At 51.0% G+C, this 25,864-nt stretch overlaps 1 protein-coding gene across 1 annotated transcript; it reads right to left on the bottom strand.

Annotated features, from left to right (window-relative positions):
* Window positions 1–847: 847 nt before the first annotated feature.
* On the bottom strand, window positions 848–25,132 carry Csf1r (colony stimulating factor 1 receptor). The gene is made up of 21 exons (XM_051163398.1): window positions 24,928–25,132; window positions 21,110–21,367; window positions 20,488–20,772; window positions 18,054–18,190; window positions 17,283–17,442; window positions 15,384–15,570; window positions 13,372–13,487; window positions 13,123–13,243; window positions 12,800–12,990; window positions 11,433–11,542; window positions 6,525–6,651; window positions 6,277–6,381; window positions 5,945–6,055; window positions 5,071–5,233; window positions 3,492–3,580; window positions 3,278–3,375; window positions 2,773–2,895; window positions 2,583–2,694; window positions 1,831–1,930; window positions 1,459–1,567; window positions 848–1,369 (listed from the first exon to the last, which is right to left on the bottom strand). The coding sequence occupies exons 1-21, from the start codon at window positions 24,974–24,976 to the stop codon at window positions 1,187–1,189; spliced, it is 2,934 nt and encodes a 977-aa protein (XP_051019355.1). The 5' UTR covers window positions 24,977–25,132; the 3' UTR covers window positions 848–1,186.
* Window positions 25,133–25,864: the final 732 nt, after the last annotated feature.

The raw sequence follows: 25,864 nt of genomic DNA, 5'->3' as shown, positions 1-25,864 counted from the left end.
AACTTGGGGCAGCTGCAGAGGGAGGAACAGTCAGTTCTAGCTCCCTCTAAGACTCTCTGCCCTGGCTCGGGGGAAGGGATCCTTCCTTCTTTCTCTGGCCGCTGCTACTGTATACATCCTCTGGGCCCTCGGACCCTCACCACAGAGGGGATGTGGCCCACAGTTGTGACATAGCTGGCAAACAGTAGGAAAACTCCCTTCTGTGAAGGGGAAGCAGATAGGGCCATAAGCAAACAGCAACACTGGCTCAGGTGCCCATGGTTTGCTTAGGGCCCAGGATTAGCCGAGTGCTATTTAATTTATTGAGAGGGTGGGATAGGTGGCTTTCCCTCTCGTTCTTCCCCCAACAAGAATAAAGTTTATTAAATTATCTGGTTTTGATGAAGCAAGAGCCAGTTGAATGCTCATTGTGTCCTCTTGCTCTGGAAATGGGTGCTTGTTGGTCACTTCTCATGAGGGACGGGTAGAAGGAGGTCTGTGGAACGTGTATGCACCTGTGTGCAGCAAAAATCCAGACACTTTCTGTGTTAATGCTGTTAGTTTAATGTTGACTGTTAATGAGGACAAGTCAGCTTGGAGAGGAGCACTCAGTATTTGCTTGGTATGGCCAGCCCTGCACCAAGGTCCCATGCCTTCCATCCTAGAGTGGCAGGCCAATAGATAGAACCCCCCTCACTTTTAGCTGCCACTTGGCTCATTCTAGCAGTACAAGATCAGGGTGAGACAGGACTATAGTGAAAGTCAGGAGTGGAGACCAGCCCTGTGAGCTTAGAAGGGAGCCACCCTGCCCAAGAAGCTGGTCTGAGCATGCATCAGGGAGGCAAGCCCTCCTCTTACCTCTTGCCTTGGGAACCTTGTCTTTCTGAGACGCAAATCAGTTTTTCCATAGAAACACAAGAGAGTTAGGAACAGGGGTTCTTTCAAGTGGGAACAGAATAAAGAAAGTGAACTAGGGGTGCACCAATTGGCATAGTAAATACAGGCTAGCACTGTGAAAACCCCACTGGCAGTGATGGCCCAGGCTCTGGGATTGGGGGCTTCTGACCTCCCCAGGCCCCTCAATGTTCTGAAGTTGCAGAGCTGGGCCAAGCTGAGGACAAAGTTCATATGTTCTCCCCATGTTGCCCGTCCATGGAGGAGGTAGAGCTGGGACATGGGGGAGCAGCAGTGCTCCCGCTGTCCCACTTCAGCAGAACTGGTAATTGTTGGGCTGCAACAGGGGCTGGGCAATATCCACTGGCTCACAACAAGCCAGGTGCTCACTGGAGCTTTCCTCCTCTGGCTCGCTGCTACTGCCGCCGCCGCCACTCCCGCCGCCACCACCACTGTCACTGCTACTGCTACTGCTGCTTGGCAGGTTTGCATAGTCCTGAGAGTGGAGAAGCCAGAGACAGTCAGCTGAAACTTCGCAGGCCCAGCCCGCCCTAGCCAGCCAGGCAGGTACTCCATTCCTCTTACCCGCTCTCTCCTGTCCAGCTGAGCCTGTTCCCGCAGAAGGAAACAGATCTGCTGGAAGGTGGGTCTGTGAGTAGGCTCCAGGTCCCAGCAGGACTGCATGATGCTGTATCTGAAGGCAGAACAAAGGCTATCTATGTCAAGCCCCTCAGGGCACATACATCACTAGGGAGATCTACCTAGTGAGGGAAGCCCAACACTAGTCAAAAGTAAGTTTGGGGGCTAGAGGTATGACCCAGTGCATGGAACCTCAAAAATGCACTAAAGATGAAGCCTGGCTCTGGAGGCTTCTAGACAAAGACAAGGGCCACATGCTCTTCCAGCAGCTGCCCAAACCCTAGGGCTCCTTTTGCCTCCCAGGGTGCTTTTGCGTACATGTTCTTTGGTGCAAATGCAGGCTGGGCCATTTGGTATCCATCCTTCACCAGTTTGTAGAACTTGTTGTTCACTAGGATGCCTGGGTAGGGGTTCAGACCTGCAAAAGGCCAGGATCATATAAGAGACCACACACACTTTCTCCCCCACCCACATGCATCTCAGGAAGTGTAAGGGTCCCATCCCAGGTGTAGTCGTAGAGCAGGAAGAAAGCGTGGGTACCCAGGGCTTCCTAGGTGCCGCATTATGCAGTAAGACAACAGCCTTCAGCCCCTCATTACCAACCACACAGAGTCCAGCACAGGCTTTGAAAGTACACAGAACAAAACCCAGATTGTGAATCAGTAAAGGCGTGATGCCTGAAGACCACTTGGTAGTGCAGTTAAGCACTCAGCACAAGGGCCCTGTGCCTAGTCCCCAGTAAATGGGAGCTAAAAGGTGACAAGGTACGTCTTCAATAGCATATGGGCAGGTGTCTGAGGGGCAAGAACATTCTAGGTAACAGGTACTGCAGAGCAGAGGCAAGTGAGGGAAGGACTCAGGAAGTGTGCATTGGCTGGAGGGTCTGAATAGCACATAGGTGCTGCCTTGCTGGTTCAAGAGTCCTCATCAGCCCTTGCTCTTGCCAGCCCTTGCTGTGTCTTGGACACCAGGCATCTGACTAGATTTCGTCGGTGAGGTTTAAGACACCAGTGGAGTAGCCAAAGACAGATTAGCCCTAGGCTGGACCTGGAGCAGGTTTAGCAGCTCACCAAGTGAGAAGATCTCCCAGAGGAGGATACCGTAGGACCACACGTCACTCTGGACTGTGTAGATGCAGTCAAAGATGCTCTCTGGGGCCATCCACTTCACAGGCAGGCGGGCCTGGCAGGACAGTACCATGTCACTTGAGGACTCTCCACAGCCTGCCCAACCAGCCACACTCCCTCTCTCGGCACTCACGTTGCCCTTGACAACATAATTGGAGTCATTCATGATGTCCCTAGCCAGCCCAAAGTCCCCAATCTTGGCCACATGTCCGCTGGTCAACAGCACATTTCGAGCGGCTACATCCCGGTGGATGCACTGAGGAAAACATGGAAAGATTAGTCTGTTTAATCTACCCCCTAAGGCCTGAGGTGGGGAGGAAGGAGCAAGAGGTCCTTGGTCCCTGACTAGGGGTGGATACAGACAGGTTTTGGTAGTCTACTCTCTACTCCTGTCTAAACCTGTGCCCCACAGCCCTGTCTCCAGTACCCCCTCTGGCCCTCTGAGCAGGCATATCAAGGTGCTGGGACCAAGCCTCCAAAAGGAGCCCGCTGAGCACGGCTTCCTCCCTGTGCCTCCTGAGGCCCTCTGTACCTTGTGTTCTTTCACACTCATTCTTCCATTGCTTCTTGGGCCATCTTCCCTCCCTTTCCTCATTCCCACAGCCGGCAGGATCCAGCCTCCCCGGACCCAGACTCACGTTTTTAGAAGCAAGGAAAGCCATGCCCTGGGCCACTTGGCTGGAGAAGCGCAGCAGGTCCCAGAGCTCCAGTGGCTGGCTGGCCTCTGTGGCCAGATCTGGGGTAGGAAAAGGCATCAGACAACCCTGTCACCCCCCTGCTCCTCCTCAACCCCAGTCCTTGGCGCCTAGGCCCATCCACCCTTCTCGTCCCCTTATCCTGGTACCTCCGCACCTTGCTCAAAGAAGGAGTCATTTGAAGAAGTAGAGACAGGCCTCATCTCCACGTAGGTGTCTACACCCTGACTAGAGAAGCCACTGTCCCTGGGTTGGAAAGAGAATAGGGAAATGATCTCATCACTGCACTGCATAGCCCCAGACATTGTCCTTCAGCTGCCCAGTGGACTCCCTTAGTCACTTAGCAGAGGGGAATGCAAGTGGTATGCATCAGCTTGACTGTCCACTACAAACTAAGTCTAGGACAACCAAGGCTACACAGAGAAACCCTGTCTCAAAAAAAAAAAAAAAAAATCACTTAGGTTTAAATGTCCCCCGTTGCCAGAGCAGCCACTCACAGCATTAAATTTGCCTAGGTCTAAAGGAGCTTAAACTGGCTCAAGGCATATGAAACTCCAAGGGGTTTCTTTTAGTGAAGATAATGTCTCTGTAGGTTTGGGTGGACAGGCAACACCCAGGGATACCCAGGCAGTAGGTGGCAGGCCACCTAAAGATACACAGCCCTACCCTGAACAGCCATGACTGATGCTGATCAGCCAGCCAAATCTAGTTTGCTGGCAGCTGCTCACCACCTCAATTTTGCCCATACCCTCAGGTTCCCAGAAAGAGAAACTAGGGTCTCCATTATGGCCACCATCTCCTTGTTCTGGGAAACCATACATCTGTAATAGCATAACTTGGGACCCATAGGTAGGACCAATTTAGATGGCAGGCCGCTTACTCCTGAAATGTCCCACACTAGGGAAGCTCTGCCCGTCTGCACACTTGGAGAAGGAAGCTAGGGCACCTCCTCTCCCTTTGTATCCCTCAGTCTTAGCAGCTGCCAGTGCCTACCTACACCATAAGCACATCCTCCTGGTTCTGAGCATAGCCTGATCCCAGTAGTCTAACGCTATGGCCCGACCGAGACTCCAACTTAAAATATAGCGGGCACAGCCCAGGTTCCGCCTCTGCCCCATTGGCGAGCAACATGAAACTTGTTTCTTCCTGTCTCTGCTTCCTCATGTGGCTTTGTCCGTAGCCTCTGGTGGCTTCCAGGAATCACAGAACAGAAGACTGAGAGGTTCAACATTCCATTGGCTCATCCAAGGAAACCAAGGGCTAAGTGGACCAGGAACCTCACCATGGGCCAGGCTGTTTTCCTACCTCCATTCAACAATTAATAAACTGTGTTCTTTCTTCCCCACAGGGGTGTGGAGACAGGTCAGCCACTCCTGAGTGGAGTGTGTGTGTCCTACAGCCCCCCCAGACATGCCGTAGGGCAAACGGGCAAGCATTTCCTTGGGTCCTCCCATCTCTGGCCAGGGCTCCAAGTTTGGGCCTGGGAGGATCTTCCCACATATGAAGGGGAAGCGTTCACAAACCCATCTCTAAGCTTTGAGCCACCCATCTTTGCCTTCCACGTTCCTGGACCATGGGAGGGGTTCAGATATTTGTTAAACGATGGGAATGCGTTGTAAGAAAGCAGAGTTGCTTTAAAGCCTGGGTAGGTATTCCTCATGAGACAGATGAGGCTATGTGCCAACCCCCTTCCCATCCTGGCCTACTTTCTGTCCCGTTCTTTGACAGGGAGCTACCTTCTCACGTATTTCTTCTCCAGGTGGACGTTCTTGTAGCTGGAGTCCCCTTCGGGGTCCTGACCAGGACTCAGGCTAGGGCCCAGCATGGCCTCGGCCTTCCTTCGCAGGAAGTTGAGAAGGTCACCATAGCAGCAGTATTCAGTAATGACCAGGACAGGCCCTAAGGCAGTCAGAAGTGGGGTGAGGGAGGTGTACCCCAAGGCTCCACCTCTCCATGTGAACAGGGAACCCCTGGCCTGGGAAGCAGTACACCCAAGTTCTAATCCTGTCTCTGGAACAGGCTTCTCTATGCCTTCATAACTCCATCTGTATAAAGCCGATGAAAACTTAGAAAACTTTCAAAGAGTTTAGCTTAGCCTAGTGTGGTGATGCTTGTTTGTAATCTCAGCCCTCAGGGGTGGGGTGAGACAAGAAGATCCCAAGTTTAAGGCCAGCCTGGGCTACATAGGAAATTCCAAAGCATCCTGCATTAAAATGAGACTGTCTCAAAAAAAAGAAAGAAAGAAAGAAAGAAAAGAAAAAAAGGAGATTTTAGCTCAAAAAATAGTTTCTTTAGAGGAGATCCATGGCAGATCAGTAAAACTGCTATAATGAAGAGGAGAGTAACAATTTGGAGTTTTGGGGCATGCAGGTCTGGGGTAAGGGCTTCTTAAAAATTTAGGGGTTTCATGTTAAATCCCCTGTGAATGGGTTCAGGGAGCTAGCTGCATCACCTATGAGCAGCTCTTGCTCTGAGTCCAGGCTTAGGAATATCAGAGCTTTGGAGACAAGGATCCCACAGGCACTTAGCACAGATGTGGAGGGGAAGCCAGATGTCCAGAGACCCTTAGATCCCCAAGACCACAAGTCGCCATTCCTGCACAGCTCTTACCTCCATGTGTGCATGCTCCCAGGAGGTTGACTATATTCTCATGCTGTCCCAGGTGACTCATGATCTTCAGTTCTGACATTAGGGCCTCCTTCTCATCAGTATGGGCTGTGGCTGGGAGATGGGACCCGCAAGTCAGACCAAGCAGGGGGTACCCAGAGACCCAGAGGGATCAGAGTCCAAAAATGGAAGAGGAAATGCAGCTACATACAGATGCAAGGGAGGGAGGGAGGGAAGGAGGGCTAAAAGTGTGGAAAGCACATCTTGTGACAGCAGAGCCAGACTTGTCGCAGACACCAGTCCCCATCCCCCATGCCACACCTCCTCCCACTCACACTTCAGCATCTTCACAGCCACCTTCAGCACTGCATCTTCTTTGCCCAGACCAAACGCTGTGGCCTCCACCACCTTCCCAAAGGCACCAGCTCCAAGTGTCTTACCTGTCATACACAGAGGAACTCCTTAGGTTCCTGAGGCCCACAGGGTCCCTGCAGCCCCCATCTGCCCCATGATGGGGCACATCAGAGGTCACAGAGTGCTGGTGTTCTCATGCTCTCACTCTCTTATGCTCACGCTCTCTCACCAAACTGCAGGTTGTTCCTGGGGAACTCCCACTTCTCATTATAAGGTAACTGGGTGGGGTCAATGAAGGTGTAGCTGTTGCCCTCGTAGCTCTCGATGATCTTCCAGCGCACGTGATATTTTGGCTTCTGCAGAAGGAAAAGCAGAGGCATGGGTTGATGGTCTAGCAGATGGGACCTTGCATCTCCCCTCCCAAGAGCATGGGAGGACAATCCTGAATGTGCTGAGAGGACCATGGCATCTTGTGGGCACAGCATCAAAAGCTAGTCCTGCCTTATGATGTGACCTTCCTTTCTCTAAGCCTGTTTCCTTAGCTGTTCATTCAAAGATAATTCCTGAAAGCCTTGAGAACTCTGAGTTTGACAATTCCTGGATTGAGATAGAAGGTAGAAGTTGAGAACTATCCATTCTCTCATCCAGACAGTTTATATCCTTGGTTTTGTTTTGGGTGCTATGGATTGGGCTAGAGCCTTATATGTGCATAAATACATACTGCACAACTAAGCTACCCTCCAATCTTTTATCCTCAAATTATAGTCAAATATAAAGAACAGAAAATGTACCATCCCAAACACTTCACGTGCACACCTCAGTAGTATTGAGTGCATTCACACTGATAGGAAACCAATTTCCAGAACGCTTTTGCTCTTGTACCCAGTGAGTATCCTACTCTCCCCTCTTTCTAGCCACGAGAGACATGACTCTACTTTGTGTCTAATAGTTTTACTGTTGTGAGTGCTTGCTGTAAGTGGGGTCATGCAGTATCTTTTGTGACGGACTTCTTTTACCAAGCATCATTCCATCATCCCATCTATTCTGAGGTCAGAATTGGCTCTTTTCCAGGCTGAATTAATATAGCCATGTAGACATTTTACTGAACGTTTGCTTCTATCATGCATGAGAAATTCATTATTGAATGAGGCAAACTCTTGGCCCCATGGGTTTGGCATTTGAATGGCTTGGAGAGGCATTCAACTTAACTATATATAGTTATAGATAGAAAACCATCAAATGATGCAGCGAAAGACGTGCAAATAGTATCAAGTCTAGCTGGACATGGTGGGGCATACCTTTAATCCCAGAACTTGGAGAGGCAGAGGCAGGTGGATCTTTGTGAGTTCAAGGCCAACCTGGTCTGCAGAATGAGTTCCAGGATAGCAGGAAAGCCCTGTCTCAAAAGCCACCAACAACAACTATAGTGTCAAGTCTGTTATGGGGATAACCACCTACTTTCTGAATAGAATTGAGGCTACAGGAGAGATGCCACATCTAGTTCTGTAATCTTGGTTAAAGCTCCGGCTAAGGGGCATTCTTAGCCCTAGTGGGGACTGTGTAGCTGCTGCTTTGCTGAATGGATATGACATGCCTGTCAATTAACCTTCTAAATAATTCCATTAATCCCCATAGGTCAGCGCTGTTCTCAGCCTTGGGTAGAGAAGCTGCTGTGGACTACAGTCAGAAGTAACTGCAGAGACTCATGACTAGGCAGTGTTGAAAGTGAGTGACTGTTGAACGTTGCTCAGCTGTAGATGAGACATGTTTCCCTCCAAGGCTCAAAGGACACCATAGGAAAGAATGCAAGAGGGGGAAGTGTTATGGAATCTTGTCTTCCACATGACATGCTGTAGGATTAGTCCTATCAACATCCTGGCATGGAGGAGGGTCACAAGTGCCTCCTCCCTAAGCATCTTTATGCAGTTAATGATTACTAGGCATGGGAGAGACATTTTCTTCCATTGTCTAGCCGTTCTCTACGAATAATTTCTCACTTACGCTTCTGTAAGCAACCCTAATGAAACATATGCATACGGATGAGCACACAAACGCACACAGATATATATATACACACATATGTGCACACATATGCACACAAAGTAAAAGTGGAGTTTGGGGAGAGAAAGGGACCGGCAGGTATGGGAAAGGGACAAGAGAAGGTAATGGAAAGTAAATATGGTTAATATAATCAATAAACATTACATGTTTAAAATATCATATGTAGTACATAATTCATATGTAGTAACAAATGTCTTTAAAATGTTTTTAAAAATTAGTGTCATGAAGTCAACAAAGAGGGCGACAGGACAGAGAGGGATGTAAGATGAGCAAGGAGAGTCCATGAGGAGCCAGAATGAAGAAGTGTCCAGGCATAGAGTACACAAGTGCTGGACAGCCATGACATAGGTGCAATCTTGACAAACTCAGGGCACAGGCAGGTGACAGATGTGGACCAGGGCATGCGAGGAGAACATCCAGGTGGGAAGGTCAGGAGTGCTGTAAGACTCACTCTAAGGAGAAGGAAGAGGTGCTGAGGCAGGGCCCTCTGATAGAGGGTGCCCGGCACATTACCCCTGAGGTTCTCAGTGGCCCTTCAACCCAGCTAAGGCTAGGTTGGCAGGAGGGAGCAAGTATCTCCTCGCCTTTTTCTTGTCTCCGGGGCAGCTGAACGAGGGCGGCACGCCAAGAGCTGCCCTGAAAAATGCTGAGGGAAGGCCACATGTAGGCGAAAGTGGACGCTAGGATGGTTGAGGACACGGAGACCTTGGGTCAACGGACCAACTTACTGTTCAAGTCAGGCCTCGGGGACAGGGACTGGGCTTCAGTGAGGGGAGCTAACGGATGCATGAGTGAGTGTTGGCGAGGAAGTAGCCAGTCACTGAAGTTATGTAGAAAAGATTTTACATAACTACAAAAAAGAACGTCTAGCTGGATGTTTGAGAGAAAAGACTATAGTTAGACATAAGGAAGAACATCCAGTTGGGTATATAGCACACACTGCAATCCTTGGGAGATGGAAGGAGATCTGGTGTTCAAGGCCAGCCTTAGCTACAGGAGTTTAAGGCCATCCTCAGAGCTATAGAAGGCCTAGTCCTCAAAACAAAGCAAACCCAAACAAACAAACACAAAATACCACTTCCAGCAGCAACAACAACAACAAAGCAGGCACATGTTATGGCTTGGAGAAAGTGGCTGAAGTGAGCTGAAGTGAGATCTGAGGAGGAACTCCCTCCGGCTGGGTGACCCCCCTCCTGTCACTTCCATCTTCCATCTCCAGGAGTCTCTGTGGCTACGACTGTTTTTCTTCTTGCCACTTCTGCTTCCCCTGTTCCTCTGCAGCTGGGCTGAGTCAGCCTTCCCACCTCTGCCCAGGCAATGTTGGAAGGGACGGTCTGAGGGGGAGGGGAGGTTCGGCTGGAAGCTCACATGTCCGAATCCATGATTCTAGCGCTGAACTCCTGCCATCTCCGGGGGACTTTAGAGGCTATTCTTGTGAAGGTGGGGTGACCTGCAAAGTCCTCTCCTAGAAGGAGTGGTGACTGGAATGCCAGCTACAGGGGCCTCCTGAGCCTTTCCTGGGAGCTGGGTCTGGCTAAATCCTCACTGTGTTATCAGTTCACACTCACTATGCCTAAAGCCCAAGCTCCGCCTCTAATTTCCTGACAGGGATTGAAGAGGGCAAGGAAACATCAGGTCTTGGTTACCCTCCCCATCAAGTCTATGGTCTGTGGGGTAGGTATGGAGGCTAGAGGAGGTGGAGACCAGAGCACTTCCCACCGGAAGCTCTACAGACCCTCCTGGGCCCAGAATCTCTCCAGTGGCCTCTTCTTGATCCTACCCTTCCCTCCTCGGCACCCATCATCCTTTCTTCCTTTGTCCCTATCCCCAGGGCCAGCTGACTCCTGTCCTTTCCTCCTTCCCTGTCCAATCCCCACTGTGTGGTTTCTGCTTGTCAACAGAAGGTGATGAGGATGGCTCAGCCCTGAGCAGAAACCACCCTTCCACCACAGGCCTCTTCTCACCCAGCCTGGGAGATAAAGACAGAGGCGGGCCAAGTCCTCTCTGAAGAGGCTGGCTAGAAGACAACTGCTCACAGCCCTGACTCTTTCAGGGTTTTCCTCAGGAGTATCGCAGCCAGTGGACATCAAATGGAGGTGGGGGTCGGGGGAAGGGAGCAGAAAGAAGCCTGAGGCTGCAGGTCCCCTGGGCCTTGGGCTGCTTCAGAAGCAGTTAAATCTCCTGGGTGGGAAACAGGAAGGTGTCTTGGAGTAATATATTAAAAAATGGTGCTGTAGAGAGCTGAGGTGCCCTAGACCACTATCAGGTGAGGCCAGTCAGTCAAGGCAGAAAGGGCTGTGGGATCCTGCTGTTTGAGTACCAGAGACAGCTTTTTTTGTTTGTTTGTTTTGTTTTGTTTTTCGAGATGGGGTTTCTCTGTGTAGACTGGGTTGGCCTTGAACTCACAGCAATCTCCCTGCCTTGGCCTCCCAAGTGCTGGAATTAAAGACGTGCGCCGCCATGCCCGGCTCAGAGATAGCTTTAGTTCTACATCAGGAAGGACTGTGTTTCTCCAAGCACTAGGTAGCCTTGACAGTGACTAAGCCACATCTAGGTGGCAAGTAGCACCCAGAAACCACTCTGGTGTGTGGTCAAGGAGATACCAGCTTCAGCCACGCTCCCATCCCAATGTGCATGAGCTAACCGGGTCTGCGGCCAACTTCCTCCTTGCATGGAAGCACAGGTTCCACCGCTGAGTTCTGTCTTAGACACCCCACCTCTTCTCTATACATATGGGTTGGAGAATCTCCATGACAACCTGCCACCATGAACCCCATTTTACAGATGGAGAAATGAGCATCAACATACTCCTGCCCTATGGCCCCATAGACAGAGCCAGGCACGACTAGGCGCCTTTTAGGCACACCCTCACTTTTACCCCTTCTCCTGGCCCCAGGAGTGAAGTTTAGGGTTACAAAGGCAGGATCTCCCTGGTGCCAGCACGTGCTGTCGTGCTGTCACACAGCAGACTCCCATTGAAGAGCTCTGGCTTCACGACAGCCTGTCAGAATGAGGGGGCATGAGCAGGCGCCGTTCACGGCTGGCTCCTTCAGGGCGGCCTGGCCCAACAACTCACCTGCTTGTACAACAGCAGCAACAGCAATAGCAGCAGCAACGACATGACAGATATACAGGCCACCACCACTGGAGTGAACAGGGACTCATCAGGGAGCTTCGTGCTTCCTTCTGGAAGAGAAGGACAGAGGAATAGGAGGGGACACCTGGACATAGCCTCCCCCGCTCTGCTGGGGCATGAGAACTCTGTCACAGGCCAGCTCAGTGCCCAGCCACTGCTTGCATGCCAGCCCCAGGGGTGGAGCTTCACCATTCCCATCTGTGGGCAGAAAGGCCTTCTGAGGGTTATACCCAAACCCTTCGCAGCTTTCCTGCAGCTTCCCTGTGTGTCCTTAAGAGCCCAGCGGCCTTCCAAGTTTGAAAGGCAGGCTCAGGAGTCCCAGGTCTCCTCTTCCTGACCTCTAATCCTAAGTCATCTTGATGTGGTAGGAAGGACACAGTTCATTTTCATGCCCGCCTAGGAGCATGAGTGACACCAAACTTTGATGTCTCTCAACATCTCAGGTGTGCCATCCTTCCAAAATGAGGGAAGATGGGACTTTGCTACTAGAGGAGTGAGGGGGCTCAGGGAGACAATGCTGGTACAATGCCAGCACTCTTCACTACCTACAGCTGCCACAATCAGCAGTGACATAGATCATTCACAGACAGGAGGGGCAATGGGCCTGGCAGCAACTGCTCCAGGTTAGTTACTGGAGGACATAGTGACATAATCCCTTAGTCAAGCAGAAACCAAGGGCCTGCCCTTCAATCTGGATTGAAAGCCTCACCCAGGCCCTGACACAGTAGGTTCTAAATCCTAGCCCTGAGGAGGATGAGGGCTTCTGAGACCAAGAACAGATGCAAGCTCTGTATCAGTACTGGGCAAGCCCTTGCACAATGGCCCTGAGTGGGTAGGACCATGTTTCATGATAGTGCAGGGTCAGGGAGCAACAGGGAGCTCCAGAGAGATGGAGAAAGCTTCTATCCCTGGACTTAGGATGATCTGTATTTCTTCATCCAACTCCTCTCTCCCTCACATGAACTAAAATGCAGGGAGCAGGAGCCAAAGGATCAGACTGGTGGACCAGCTTGCTTCAGGGGTTTCTATCTCTGTCTCTCTCGGTCTTTCTCAGTCTCTGTCTGGGTCTCTCTGTCTTATTTTCCTCCCATTCCCTGACCTTGCCCTTTCCTCTTCAGTCCCCAATGATGGACTCTGGGCCTCTCCGTGTAGCTGTCTCTGGAGTTCCGTGGCTCAGGGTTAGCCAAGGTGACCCAGAGGTATAACTCAACACAGCTAGGGTCTTCACAGCTGGGTGCGGAGGCAAGCAGTCTTGTCTCCACAGGCCGGATGCCCATTCTGGCTGAGGAGGAGGGCTGATAGGTTACCTGGAAAGATGGCCCTGAGAGACTGAGAGCTGTTCCCCACGTTGTTGTGGGCTCTGCAAGCATAAGTCGTGTTGTGCTTGGAGGTCGCAACAAGCAGTTGGCTCTCAATGATCATTTTGTGGAAGGGCTTCTGACTCAGGACTTTGGTGTGGGTATCATTCCAGATCTGCAAGGCCTGGGCCTCCTCACATCTGAAAAGAATAGACTTTGACTAAGACTTCAGGGTTTCCCACATCAGCATCCCCCACCCCCCACCCCTGTGCCCCAGTCATGGCTGCCCCACCCAGAGGCTCAGCCTAAGGAGGGAAGCCAAACCCACTGACCTATTGGTGTGGCCCCTGCACTCGATCCATGTGACATTGGGCTTAGGGTACCCAGAGACAACACATGACAGGACACCAGAGCCATTCACAGGTATCCATGTAACATGGACTTCTGGGGGATCTGAGGAGGAAAGGAAGTTTGGAGGAGGGCAGGATCAGCCTTCAGGACATGGTCTCTGTCTCTTGACCATCTTCCCTGAACTCGCTACCCTCACACCCAAACCTGGGCACCCTGTCCCTCTCACTCACATCGCAAGGTGAGCTCAAAGGTCAGATTGCTCCAGCCTCCTTTGTTTTGTGCCATTAAGGAGTACTGACCAGCCTCTGTACTCTTTACACGGTTCAGGAAGAGCATGAATGAGTACCTGCAAGACAGCCAAGAGATGCTACTGTTATTAGCGGGCATCACATGCAGGGAAGAGGCACACCTCTTGTTATAGTTGCAGGGCACAGAGGCCTTGTCTGAGCCAGGTCCTCAGGAGTGGACCATCAATACAGAAGAAACCACCTATCCCGGGTCATTCACTGTCCTCTCATCTAAGAGCATTCTTTGTCCCCAACCCCCAAAGGCTTACTAGAAATGTCTGCAAGGTCCTGGGAGGAGGTACATCGCAAGTCCCGCCTCCTTCTTACCACTGAACTAAACATTCACAAGCACCACCAACCCTATAAAAATCTCTGTTGTGCCAGTCCTGTCCCAGGGGATGGTGACAGGGACAAGAGACAGGAATGGTTCTGAGCTGTGTAGCTACAAAAACCAGAGGCCAAATTCCAATGCTATCATTGGCTGTATGACTTCAGACATGCATTCCATTGCTGTGGCCTTCTTCGGCTCCAAGAGTGAGTGTGATGTTTTTGCTTTTAGTGAGCAGGCTTGGCCTGAAGGTTAAAGTGATGTGCATTTAGAATGCGGGACAAGAATCTGACTCATTATAGGCTCTTAATTTAATGGTTCCCTTTATTACAGAAAAGTCTGGAACCAAATGCTGATGCAAAAAGTCACCTTTGGCTGATCCCATTCAGTTTTCTTAGTCTCTAATTGATGGTTTGTCCATTATGAGTGTATTTGTTGTTGTTTGAAACAAGGTCTGATGTAGCCCAGGCTAGCCTCAAACTTGCTCTGTAGCCTCTAGGGCTGGGCTTGAGGCCCTGATCTCTCTGCTTCTGTTGCCCATAATAGCCATGAGCCCCATGTCCCAGTTAATAAATACATTTTACATGGGGCTGGAGAGATGGCTCAGTGGTTTAGAGTGTATATTCACACATGCCCCAGCACCAACATGGTGACTCACAAACTCCTATAATTTGAGTTCCAGAGGATTTGGCACCCTCTTCTGACCTCTACAAGCACCATTCACACAGGTGGTGCAATATGCACATGCAAGTAAAATGTACACTTAAAATAAAACATATTTAAAATACATGTTTAACCTTTAATCCCAGCACTCAGGGGGCAGAGGCAGGCAGATTGCTGTGAGTTTGAGGCCAGCCTGGTCTACAAAACGAGTCCAGGACAGCCAAGGCTACACAGAGAGACCCTGTCTCGGAAAAAAAAAAAAAAAAAAAAAAAAAAAGGCAGTTTCTGTCTGGGTTTGGCTCTGTGGTAGAGTGCTTACCTAACAGGCTTCAGGCCCTAAGTCAGGAGAACAAACCCCTCAAGATGCTCCATTCAGAGATAGGCAGCATATCTCCACACTGGTGGACACTGACCAACCCAAGTTCTAAGAGTAGAATGTGGCAGAAACATGCGTCCTGAAAACATCCCAGAGCATAAGGACAGGGCTGCTAGAATGAGGTTTTCAGGATGACTACTAATCTTTTAGGAAATGTATGATTGTGTCTACCCGCCCCCCTCCCCGTGTTAATTTGGCGGGTGCCTTGTGTGGTTGTTACCTCAAATACATCTTGGGGTGGAAGTCAGGTTCATTTCCTACATTGGCATTGGCCATAAAAAGGGCAGAAGATGAAGCTGAGAGGTCCTCAAAGGACCTTGACAACATTCACTCCCAGAAATGACAGAACAGCTAAGGAAAGCACTGGGCTCCCCAGAGGCACAAGGCACGGGAGGCAGGACAACTTGACACAAAGAACTAGTGTTCCCATAGTCAGGGAAAGAGAGATGATGACAAAAAGGGAGGGGATCCACCCATGGTAAGGCAGAATGGATGAAACAGGACCAAGGCTTCTGGCTAAAGCCCTCAGTGCCACACACACACACACACACACACACACACACACGTTCATGGGCTGACAGGCAGTACCTATATGTGTTCCCTTGGGTGTTAAAGTTAAGCTTCTGCTGGTCTTCAAAGAATGGCCCTAGGTAGGTCCAGTTATAATGTTGTAGTCCAGGATAGACGTCTGCATTGACCGCGAGGGTGAGGCTGTCACCCACAGTCACCTCCTGTGAGAGGCTCTGCTCAGAGGTCAAGTTTATGTAGGCTCTCTCTGAAAATCAACACAGGAGATCTGGTGTTAGTGGGATGGGGGTGATGTCCTCCTTTACCTGGTCATGGGACCATCCAGCCCTTGAGCCAGGGTCTGAGCACATCTATGCACCAGACTCACAGTCTCCAGCACCAGCCAGGACTCACTCTTGTCGCCTAGCGTTCCACCACCATCCATTTATCCACTCAAGTATCCCAGACTCTTCCCACAACTTCATTTACCATTCTAGTCTGGACTCATTACCATGGACAACATGAGCTTGGACCACTGGAGAAGCCTAATTGACTCCCTCCTCCTCTCCCTAGAACTGGCCTCCATGGAGCACCAGTAAGCCTGTTGATCGTCACACCCGAGTCTGACCATGGTGTTTCTTTGCTCAAACCCTCCAACTGCTTCTCACCTCCAAGAGAAAAAAGGCCTGGGGCCTTACATGGGATCTCAGGGCCACCAGATGAACTATCTGCCCAGTTTACCTCTCTGACATCATGTGGTACCTTTCCTTCATGCCACCCCAGCCCCACAAGGCTCATTCCTTGAATGCAGCATACAGACCTATCTTAATAGCACAACAGATGCCCCCATGGACTGGAGCTGTCTTGCCCAGAGTGTGTGAGCTTCCCCTTCACCAACTTCAAGCCTGAACACACATCTGGCCAAAATCTGAGAGAGCACACACGTTTATCAAGTGACCCCTGAGTGCCTGGACTTGGAAGCAGGTTGGCTAGAGCTGTGACAGGAAGGTGACATTGAGGTTCTCAACCTGTGGGATGCCACTGCTCCCTCCTCAGCAGCCAGGCAAGAGGAGGGCATCTTAAGCCCCTCGTTACTCATCACTGCGGTTGGCACCCTCACTGCTTTCTCCTATATCTGCTATTGTGGCTGCTCCCAGGATATGAACGAGTCCCTTCTAATGTGAGCTCCAGGGTGAGTCTTCTAATGTGATATTTGCTTGCCCTCTAGCAGTGTGGGTCTTATCAGGGCTTCTAGGCTTTCTAAATATGCCTATTTATTATTAAATCCTCTTTTTTTTTTTTTTTTTTTCAGGTAGAGGGATTGAGACACAAAGAGGCTGTTCAGCGTACTATTTTGCAAAGCCAGGTTTGACGACACGCAGAAGGGCTCGCTCCTGACTCCCAGTCCAACCTGTGCGAGCTGAGCCCTGTGGAGACCTCAGTCCCCGCTTTATAACCCTCCCGGCCTCTCAACAGGATGAAGTGCAAATTCTCCACCGCCTCTGTTGAGGCTCCTGCCTCATCTTCACTCCCTCACCGCCATTGCTTACACCTCTCTATAGCTGATGCTCTCCGCTGCTTTTGGTGTTTCTCTTCCCTTGGGGGCTTGCACATAGTGTCCCCCTCTTCTAGATGTGCAATCCGCTTTCTTTCTCACTGAGACTCAGTGACTCCGCTATCACCCTTCCTACCCCAGCAAGAGGGACCATTGCTGTTCAAAGAATACAATCAACAGCAGAGAAGCACTGTCTGTTGGGTGTCTATGTGATAACCCCATGCTCTCAGAAACAAGTGAACCTGCATGAACTGCAGTAGGGAGCTGCTCGGATCCGATCCCAACGCAGAACAGAACATGTTAAAGGATACCATGACCCATACTCTGCTGGAGGAAGTTGAGGGTCCAGGATCAAACCGCCCTCTTCCCATCATCACCTTCATCTCCCAACATCCACAGGCCTCCCCCTTTTGTCTGATGCTCACCCACCACCCGGAAGTTCATGGAAGTCGTGTGTTGGCCGGCACCATTGCTGGCCATACAGGAATATTTGCCAGCATCTTGGAAGTCCACGGCATTGAGGATGAGGGTCAGGACTTTTTTATAACGGTCATGTTGGAAGTCAGTGCCTACGGGGATTTTAAGCTGTAGACAGAAATAATAGATATATGATTTATTAAAATTGCTTAGGCTCTAAATTCAAATCCTCCAACTTTAAAATGATGATCTGCCTGTGTGCCTGGCAAGGCACTGACCTCTGCGTCTCAGTTCTTTGTCTATAAAATGGGATGAACACCGGTCTCCTGCCCCTGGGTTAAAATGAGAGTGGGTAGGGCCGCACAGCAAGGGCTCAGGGCTGGACCTGACCCGCGGTTCACAGTAGGTGAGGAATCTAAGAAACAGCCTCTCCATCCTTCCAAGGGACCCTCATCTTCCCTCCCACTCAAAGTCTTTCTGAAATAGCCAACATGCCCCCATGCCTCTAAGGGCACCTGGGAATTCCTCATTCTGTCAGAAGTGAGTACTCTACAAGCTGTAACAACACTAGGGTAATCCCTGAAAGGGGTTAGATTGTCTCCCTCATCCCCTAGCAGGCCGAGTCAGCTGCCACTGGCAGGGTCTCAGGCCCCTCTCTCTCGGTCCTCTAGGCCACAGCTATGTCCTCAGTCCAGAAAGATGGTTTGAGGTGAGGATGCATTTGTTCTGAGAGAATGGGCAGACTTCCGCCATGTCATCTCCTTCCCCGGGGGACTGACCTCGGTGTCTCCACGTTTGAGGATAACATTGAAGTTGACGTCCACATTTGTGGCTGAGCACACAATTTGGGCAGGCTCTCCTCGAATCCGCACCAGCTCAGTAGGCTCCAATATTATGGGTGGGGGCCCTGGGTGGACTGAGATCAGAAACAACCCATGAACACCTAGGCTCACTGGCACTGTGCCAAGTACCATGGGCCGTCATACTTGTTAGGACCCCATCATTCAACCATCCCAAACCCTGGGGAGGGGGGGGGCAGCCTTGATACCTACCTCAGTTTTCCCAACAAGCAAGTTCCTAGGACAGTCCACTTTCTAAATCACCCCTAATCCTGCTTCCAGTCCCACCACCAGTCAGCATCCTGCCTCCCATCTCATCCTCCTCCTGGCAGCCAAAGTCAGATCCCTCTCTCTTTCTTGTGCCCCTCACCTACATAAATATTTGCCCTCAGAATAAAAGGCAGTCCCTGGCTGGCATGATAGCACACACCTTTAAATTAGGTACTTAGTAGGCAGAAGTAGGAGTTCTAGGCCAGCCAGGGCTAAATAGTGAGATCCTGTCTCAAAAAGAAAGGAAAGGAAGGAAGGAAGGAAGGAAGGAAGGGAGGGAGGAACAGAGGAAGGAAGAAGGAACAGAGGGATAGAGGGAGGGACGGAGGAAGGAAGGGATGGAGGAAGGGACAGAGGAAGGAAGGGAGGGAGGAAGGAAGGAAGGGAAGGAAGGAAGGAAGGGAGGGAGGGGGGAAGGAAGGAAGGAAAGAGCAAGGTGGTCGTGGCACACGCCTTTACACCTTTAATCCCAGCACTCAGGAGGCAGAGGCAGGCAGATCTCTGAGTTCAAGGCCAGCTTTGTGTAAAAAGCAAATCCAGGACATCCAAGGCTACACAGAGAAACCTTGTCTTGAAAAAGAAAGAAGAAAAAGAGGAGGAGGAGGAGGAAGAGAAAAGAAAAAAAGAAAGCAGTCCATGGATGCCTGCTATACCTGCCAGGCTTTGGATCCTGCCTTGTCCACCACAGGGCCTTTGCATCTGCCTTCTTTCCTATGATACTTTTCTTTCTACGCCTTTGAATAATGGCTGCTCTTGCCTGTCAATGTGTTGCTGCTGCTGGTGGTGGTGGCTGTTGTTTTGCAGTTCTGTGTATCAAATCTAAGTCAGAGGTATGCAGGACAGCAGTTCTCCCACTGGGTTACATCCCCAGCCTTTGCATTTTGAAGTTAATGAAGTGTGTGTGTGTGTCTGTGTGTGTGTGTGTGTATGTGTCTGTCTGTGTGTGTGTGTATGTGTCTGTCTGTCTGTGTGTGTGTGTCTGTCTGTGTGTGTGTGTGTGTGTCTGTGTGTGTGTGTGTGTCTGTCTGTCTGTGTGTGTGTCTGTCTGTCTCTGTGTGTGTGTGTGTGTGTGTGTGTGTGTGTGTGTGTGTGTGTGTGTGGTATACAAGGCATACCATAATTCTTGTATAGAGGACAACCTTGGAGAGTCACCATGTGGATCTCAGGGATCAAACTCAGGTCTTCAGGCTTGGCAGCAAGAACCTTTACCCACTGAGCCACCTCACTGGTTCTTTAAAAATGATTTTCATTCCATATATTTGCACATATATGCACATATGCTTTTCATAGTGCCCAAGTAAAGGTCAGAGGAAAACTTGCTATAGTAGGCGTTCTCCCCTCTAGTAGGAGAGCTCCAGGGATCTAACTGGGTCACTAGGCCTGGTGGCAAGTGACTTAACACACTGAGCCAGTCCTAGTGCTGGGAATACAGATGTCCTCCACCATGCCTACTTTCCACCGTTGATTGTTAGCCCCAAAGTTGTTCAGAAAGCTCATGTGTAAAGTAGCCGCCTCCCCAATACACCCAACTCCAGCCTTTTCCAGTTGCTTCTCCTACACAGTCTGCATCTACCTCCTCCTACACCTCTTCCTTTTTGTTGTTGTTGTTGTTGTGGTGGTGGTGGTGGGTTTTTTTTTGGGGGGGGTGGTTTTTTTGTTTGGTTTGGTTTGGTTTTTTGAGACAGGGATTCTCTGTGGAGCCTTGGATGTCCAGGCTGGCCTCAAACTTCATAGCGATCTACCTGCTTCAAGTGCTGGGATTCAAAGCATACGCCACCACATCCAGCTTGCATCTACCTTCTAACCTGCCTTTCTAGTATAATGTCTGGTCTAGGTAGGAGACATCTGTAGGAAGCAGCACAGTGCCTGACACACACAAGTCATGGAACAAGCCTACAAGTCGAGTCTAGTGTCCTGGGGCCTGGAGACAGTGTAGACCAGGGTCTCAGGGTCAGAGTCCCACCCAGCACCTCTCACCCCACTCGCCCTGGTGAGAAGTGAATAATTGAGAGAGAGAAGAACTGTTTCTGTCTTTCCTGCACCCATGTCTGCCAGCTCTCCTTCCTGCCTCCATGCCTGGCCAGGTTTTTCCCGTCCTACATACCTCGATTCACATTTAGCTGGATGCCGATGGAGGTGGACACTCTACCGTTCACCACAGCTTTACACTGGTATCGATGACTGTCAAGGATTTTAGCCTGGCGGATGATGAAGCCTTGCCACGGCGAGAAGGAGTACTTCGTTCTGCGGGAGACCGGCCTGCCTGACTCACGCACCAGTGAGACACTGGCCTTCAGTGCGGGGTCTGTGATCAGGCAGGGCAGCACAGCATCTTGGCCCTCAAACACTGTCACCTCCTGTGCTAGCAAATTCCAGGGCCGGGCAGGATCTGAGGAAGAGGAGGGTTCAAGGTGACAACTGAACGTTAGTGACAGGAGGATCAAAAGGCTGCGGATTTGCCCATAGTGTATTGGACCACTCAGAGACCATTTCAGATTGGCTTCTGGAACCAGGTGCTCCTATGGCACTTGTGGCTGTGTGACCTCAGGCAAAAGATTCCAGCCCACCGAGGCTCTGGACAATGGGGGTAATCACAGCACCCACCTCAGAAGCTATAGATGCTTGGTCATGGCCAACGCTCATACTTACAAGCTGGCAGCTGGCTTATGCCTGCTAATGCCAGCAGCTCTCCCTCCTGCTCAATATGGGGACTTTGGAGTCCTCACCTTTGACATACAAGTGGATGGTGCTGCTGCTCGCCGTGGAGTCTTCAAGCTCAGTACAACGGTAGGTCCCAGTGTTTTTGAAGGTGGCATTTCTCGTGGTCAGGATGCTTCCCGGAGATTCAGGGCCCAGGGTCCAGTAGGGAGAGATGGGGCCATCCCATTCCACACTGCCATTGCCCACACATCGCAGGGTCACTGTTGCACCCTGTTCTACAACCAGCTCTGGGCCACTGGGCTCGATGATGGGGGCCCCCTGACCTGAAGGAGGTGGCAGACAGAAGTGAGTCCCAGGGTGCATCCCAGATGTCCCCCAACTGAGCTGAACCATGTTTTGCAAAGGATAGTTCTGGTACTTGAATGGGTCTGACCCGCCCAACCCTTCACTCAGCTCCTAAATCTGTTGATATCTGCCACACCCACGGGGCTCTCCTCTGAGACTGACCTGGGAGCCTCCTGAGCTGTGCATGTAGGCTTCCCCACAAAGCCAGGGATGGCCTAGCCTTCTGTATCATTTCCCACCCAAGGAGAGGGCCCCATCAATCTCATGTACAAAAACAGGCTGTGATTGCAGAGCCAAGCCCGGGACCCCATTTAAGCAAGACCAGTTTCAAACAAGCGAATGGAGAGAGATGGTTGTCTCCTGCTGTGCACACTCCTACCGCCTGGCACCAAGTCTTTGCACGGTGGGATGCCTGAGGCCATCCATCCATCCTCTTCCCTGAGTCTCCTCACTAACAAGTGCAAACAGTAATCACACCTTCCCAGCATGCTAGGCTGTTCAGATGCCGGAAAACCTTTGCAGCATCAATTGCTCTGGTAAAGACTCAGTGAGGGGCTCAGGCGCCATGCTTATGAATGAGACTGCTTGGGCACTTACTGTGCCCTTGCTTCTCTTGGACCTGTTGGATTTCTTGGCAGCCAATCTCTTTTAAGGAAAATTTGCTTGAAGGAGAAAAGAGAACTTAAAACCCTTGCCGGGCCTTAGGGAAGGAGGCTAGTTGCCTCTGTAGAGTCAGCATTTTCCCCAGGCCTGAAATAGGGGTGAAGGAGGGAAGTGAGAACTGATTCACAGCCTCAGGCGGGCTGGCAGGCGCCCTCGGCCCTTGTGGGCGGAAACACACTGCTGGCACCCAGCTAGCCTTGGTTTCCGCCCAGCCTGTGGCCTTTCTACACTGGCTTTCTCACTTCTGCTTCTCTGCCGTCCTGGCCATTGTCCCTCTCCACACAGCGAGGGACCCCTGGAGAGGGGGACAGTGTGCTGGGTCCCAGAACACTCTGTGCAGAGACCTGCCTGTGCCACCGGTCCTATTTGCTGACCCCGCAAGTCAGCCCCTCCTACTCTAGCTGGTGAAACAGATACAGTGACATAGCAGCTCCAAAGGGCATCAGGCTCTCAGAACACTCCAGTGTTTCCTACAACCACTCTTAGTGGGTAACACACACACACACAAACACATACAAACACACACAAACACACACAAACACACACAAACACACAGCTCAAGCCAGGAGTGGAAAGTCTCTTCTCGCAAATGATCTTAGCCTGGTTTAATGTCTGCTCTGATTTCAAGTTCACTGGAAACATGGAGCCCACCTGCCCAAGCTTCCAACCAGCCAGATGTAGAAGAGAGAATAGTGCCACTGCTGATGTAGGACTGTGACTTTCCTGTGCCATGTGGCCAGCAGGAAGAGGAACAAGCTATTTCACCCTGGCCTGGACTCGCACTGACCAGGACTAGGGAGCCTGACAGTCCTTTCCAGATGGGGAGGTTGTTGATTCTCTGGGCATCAGACGCTCCTCTTCTGTCCCATGAGGACAATCCCAATTGTCCACCTGGAGGGCAGCAGAACATCAAGGTCCCCTGTCCTGGCCTTCTGCTCCCGTGTCATATGGCTAATGTCCCTCTTGGGCTTGCCTGCTAAGGACCTTAACCTCTAAGGTCACAGGATCGGACTTTGGGTCCTATGACTCTGCTCCTGCTTTGTCTCCCAGACACTTTGCCCTTCCCCTTCCCCCGAGCTACTCTGCTTATCTTTGTCTCTTGTCTTGACCTCCAGAAAATGGGCTCCAGGACAGGTTCTGTCTTATTTCTTCCTAGCCTGTTGCCCTGGATAATTTACCCAGAACAGGGCTGACACAGTCCATGCTCCCCACACGGTGGTCTCACTTCCTGCTTGGGCATGGTTGGCAGGAAGGAAAGCCACTCATCTTTCCCTTCCCTAGGATGGGGCCTTGATGGCCACTGGCCCCCTGTGACTGTGCACTCTTCATCTCAGATCTCCCCTCTCAAACTCTCCCCATGACCCCAAACCACCTCCCTCTTTGTACTTGCAAAAGGGACTCTCCCACCATCAGCTCCAGGAGGTGCCCCCAACCTCCTGCACTCACAACCACCACGCAAAGAGAAGAGGCCAGGCCTCCATACCCTCCCTCCCCCACATACCCCAACCCTGCTCTGCCTCTAAGTGCTTCAACATAATTTCAACACCCATAGATGCCCCCGTGGTCCCACCCACTCACCAATAACCTGCCAGACTGAAACCTTAGGCTTCCTGCTGATCTCTCTCACCTCTTCCTTTTGGAAATGGACATTGGACAGACAGACAGACAGACACACACACACACACACACACACACACACACACACACACACACACACACACACAATCTCCCCAAAAACAATCCTCAAGATAAAGACTGAAAAATCAATGAATCAAAACCACAGGACTTCCCTTCACTGCATAAACGTGTGCATCTGTCAAATGTCATTTAACAGCATTCTTAGGAACGTGTGCTTTCGAATGTTCACGGGTCACGTCCTAAGAGGAATGTGCCAGTACATAAACCAATGAGATTAGCTGAGCCAGCAAAAGAGCCTTCAGTGGACTGGCATCTCACCAGGGGCCAGTATCGATTCCCCAGGGACCAGAGTGAGGCTGTCCTTCCCTCAAGGCCTTCCTTCCCAAGTAAGCAGGTGGTGTGGTTATAAAACAGGTGTGCTAGGCCAGTGGAGCCTGGATGTGCTTGATGGGCCACTCTGGGCCACGGATGCCAGGTCTCACCCTTAGCCAGGACCCCCCTCCGAGCTGGTAGTTTTGAAGCATCACCTGCCGCCCAAGAAGCTGCAGGGAGGTGCCTAGGAAAACCCTCCCTGGCCTTTCCTGGGCCCCTCTCTACAGCATTTTTACTTGCTTATGCACATTATTTCTTACTCATGTGTCTTCTTCTCCGACCCCGACCCCCAAACTTTTCACCCTTGAGCCCTGGGCCAGAAAGCCTTCTTATCTTCCTTCTACTCTGACCCGTTTACCCAACACTTCCAAAAAAAGGGCCCTTCTGAGCCAGGTCCTATGTAATCACGGCCCCCTGGGCTGTCCCAGCTGGTAGGACCACACAAGGAAGAGCTGCGAAAGCCACTGAGCAGCCTAAGAGTATCTTAGAAATGTGCATCTTAGTCCTGACCGAGACCCATCAGAATCTGCCTTGAAGGAGAACCCCAGGTAATTTCCTATACACACAGGAAACCTCCGGAAGCATTGCTCTCAAGTGTAGTCCACCACTGCCCTCCCACCTGCCAATGAGTACATATGGCATCAGAGCCACATGCAGGCTAAAGCTTAGACACATCCACAGCCCTCCCAGGCTAGTTCCACCACACCCTCACCTCCTTTTCTCTCCAGATAAACACAGATCTGCACTCTTGTGCTAGAGAGATGGAAGCAAAAAGTGGGGCCATCTCGACGGGGCCAGTGATGCTCAGAGTCCTTCATGGGCCCTCTAACACCTCCATGAGCACTCCTCCCCTTTCTGCCCTTACCATGCCAAGCCGTGACCAGCAGCAGGACCAGCGGAGCCCCCAACTCCATAGCCTCCACGGGGCAGCGCAGGCTGATGCAGGTCGGAGGGTCGGCTGGGCTCAGCACAGGGCTCCAGGCTTCTAGTTCTGTGAGGATGAGAACAGCTGAACACGTTCTTGTCTGCTGTGCTGCGCTGGCTGCTGCTCTTGTTTTCCTCTTCCTCCTCCTCCTAGTTGGCCTGGTCCTCTTCCTCTTTTTTTTAAGCTGGGCTGAAAGGGAACTACAGAGTTTGGAAATATTGGGTCTCTAGAAGAAAACAAGGCGCACGCGCGCGCATACACACATACACACACACACACAGAGGAAGAAGCAGAATCTGGGGCCAGGCTGAACTGATCTTTCGGGGATGTGATTATATTTAAGGGACTTGAGAAGCCACCTCTTTGGAGGAAAACCATGCCCACGAGCAACAGCCAGTGAGTCAGAAGCACAAACAGGAGTCTCCAAGGATGACCAGTGAGTCTAGCTGAGAGAGAGGCTAGGTTAATTGACCCTAAATTCTTCTGAACTTTCTCATCTGCCCTCAAGGCTGAAGGCATTAAGATAAGGGTAACTAGGGATTTGGGCTTTGACAACATTGAGTCTCCTACAGCAGCCACTGGAAGTCTCCACTAATTGTCCTAAACCAAAGTCATCCTGGGTTCTAGAAAGAGCCAGCCTGGCTGACAAATCACCCCCATGATGAAATTGTCCCTCTAAGTGGGAGTGGTCACCCCATGAGAAGAAATGAGGTTACCCTCAAGTACCAAATTGTCTCAAGCCGTGAAAGATGGGAATGACTTCTCTGGAACCAACTGGCGAAATAAAAACAGAGATGTCATCACTCTGACAGCACCCACCACAAGCAGAACCTTTTGCCCCCTGCACCAGGTCATCTTGTATTTAAACCCAGACTCT

This window comes from Acomys russatus, chromosome 20 (genome assembly GCF_903995435.1).
Source record: "Acomys russatus chromosome 20, mAcoRus1.1, whole genome shotgun sequence".
Taxonomy (NCBI): Eukaryota; Metazoa; Chordata; class Mammalia; order Rodentia; family Muridae; genus Acomys; species Acomys russatus.
The sequence above is the reverse complement of the archived record's forward strand: the minus strand, read 5'-3'. Positions and strand labels throughout refer to the sequence as shown.

What these genes read in the sequence shown, in the direction of transcription:
- Csf1r (XM_051163398.1), bottom strand. Translation starts at nt 24,976, where the DNA reads ATGGAGTTGGGGGCTCCGCTGGTCCTGCTGCTGGTCACGGCTTGGCAT. An exon ending in CATCCACTTGTATGTCAAAG is followed by an intron (nt 20,773 to 21,109) that starts GTGAGGACTCCA and finishes CCTCTTCCTCAG; the next exon opens with ATCCTGCCCGGCCCTGGAAT. An exon ending in TGACTCCTTCTTTGAGCAAG is followed by an intron (nt 3,376 to 3,491) that starts GTGCGGAGGTAC and finishes TTCCTACCCCAG; the next exon opens with ATCTGGCCACAGAGGCCAGC.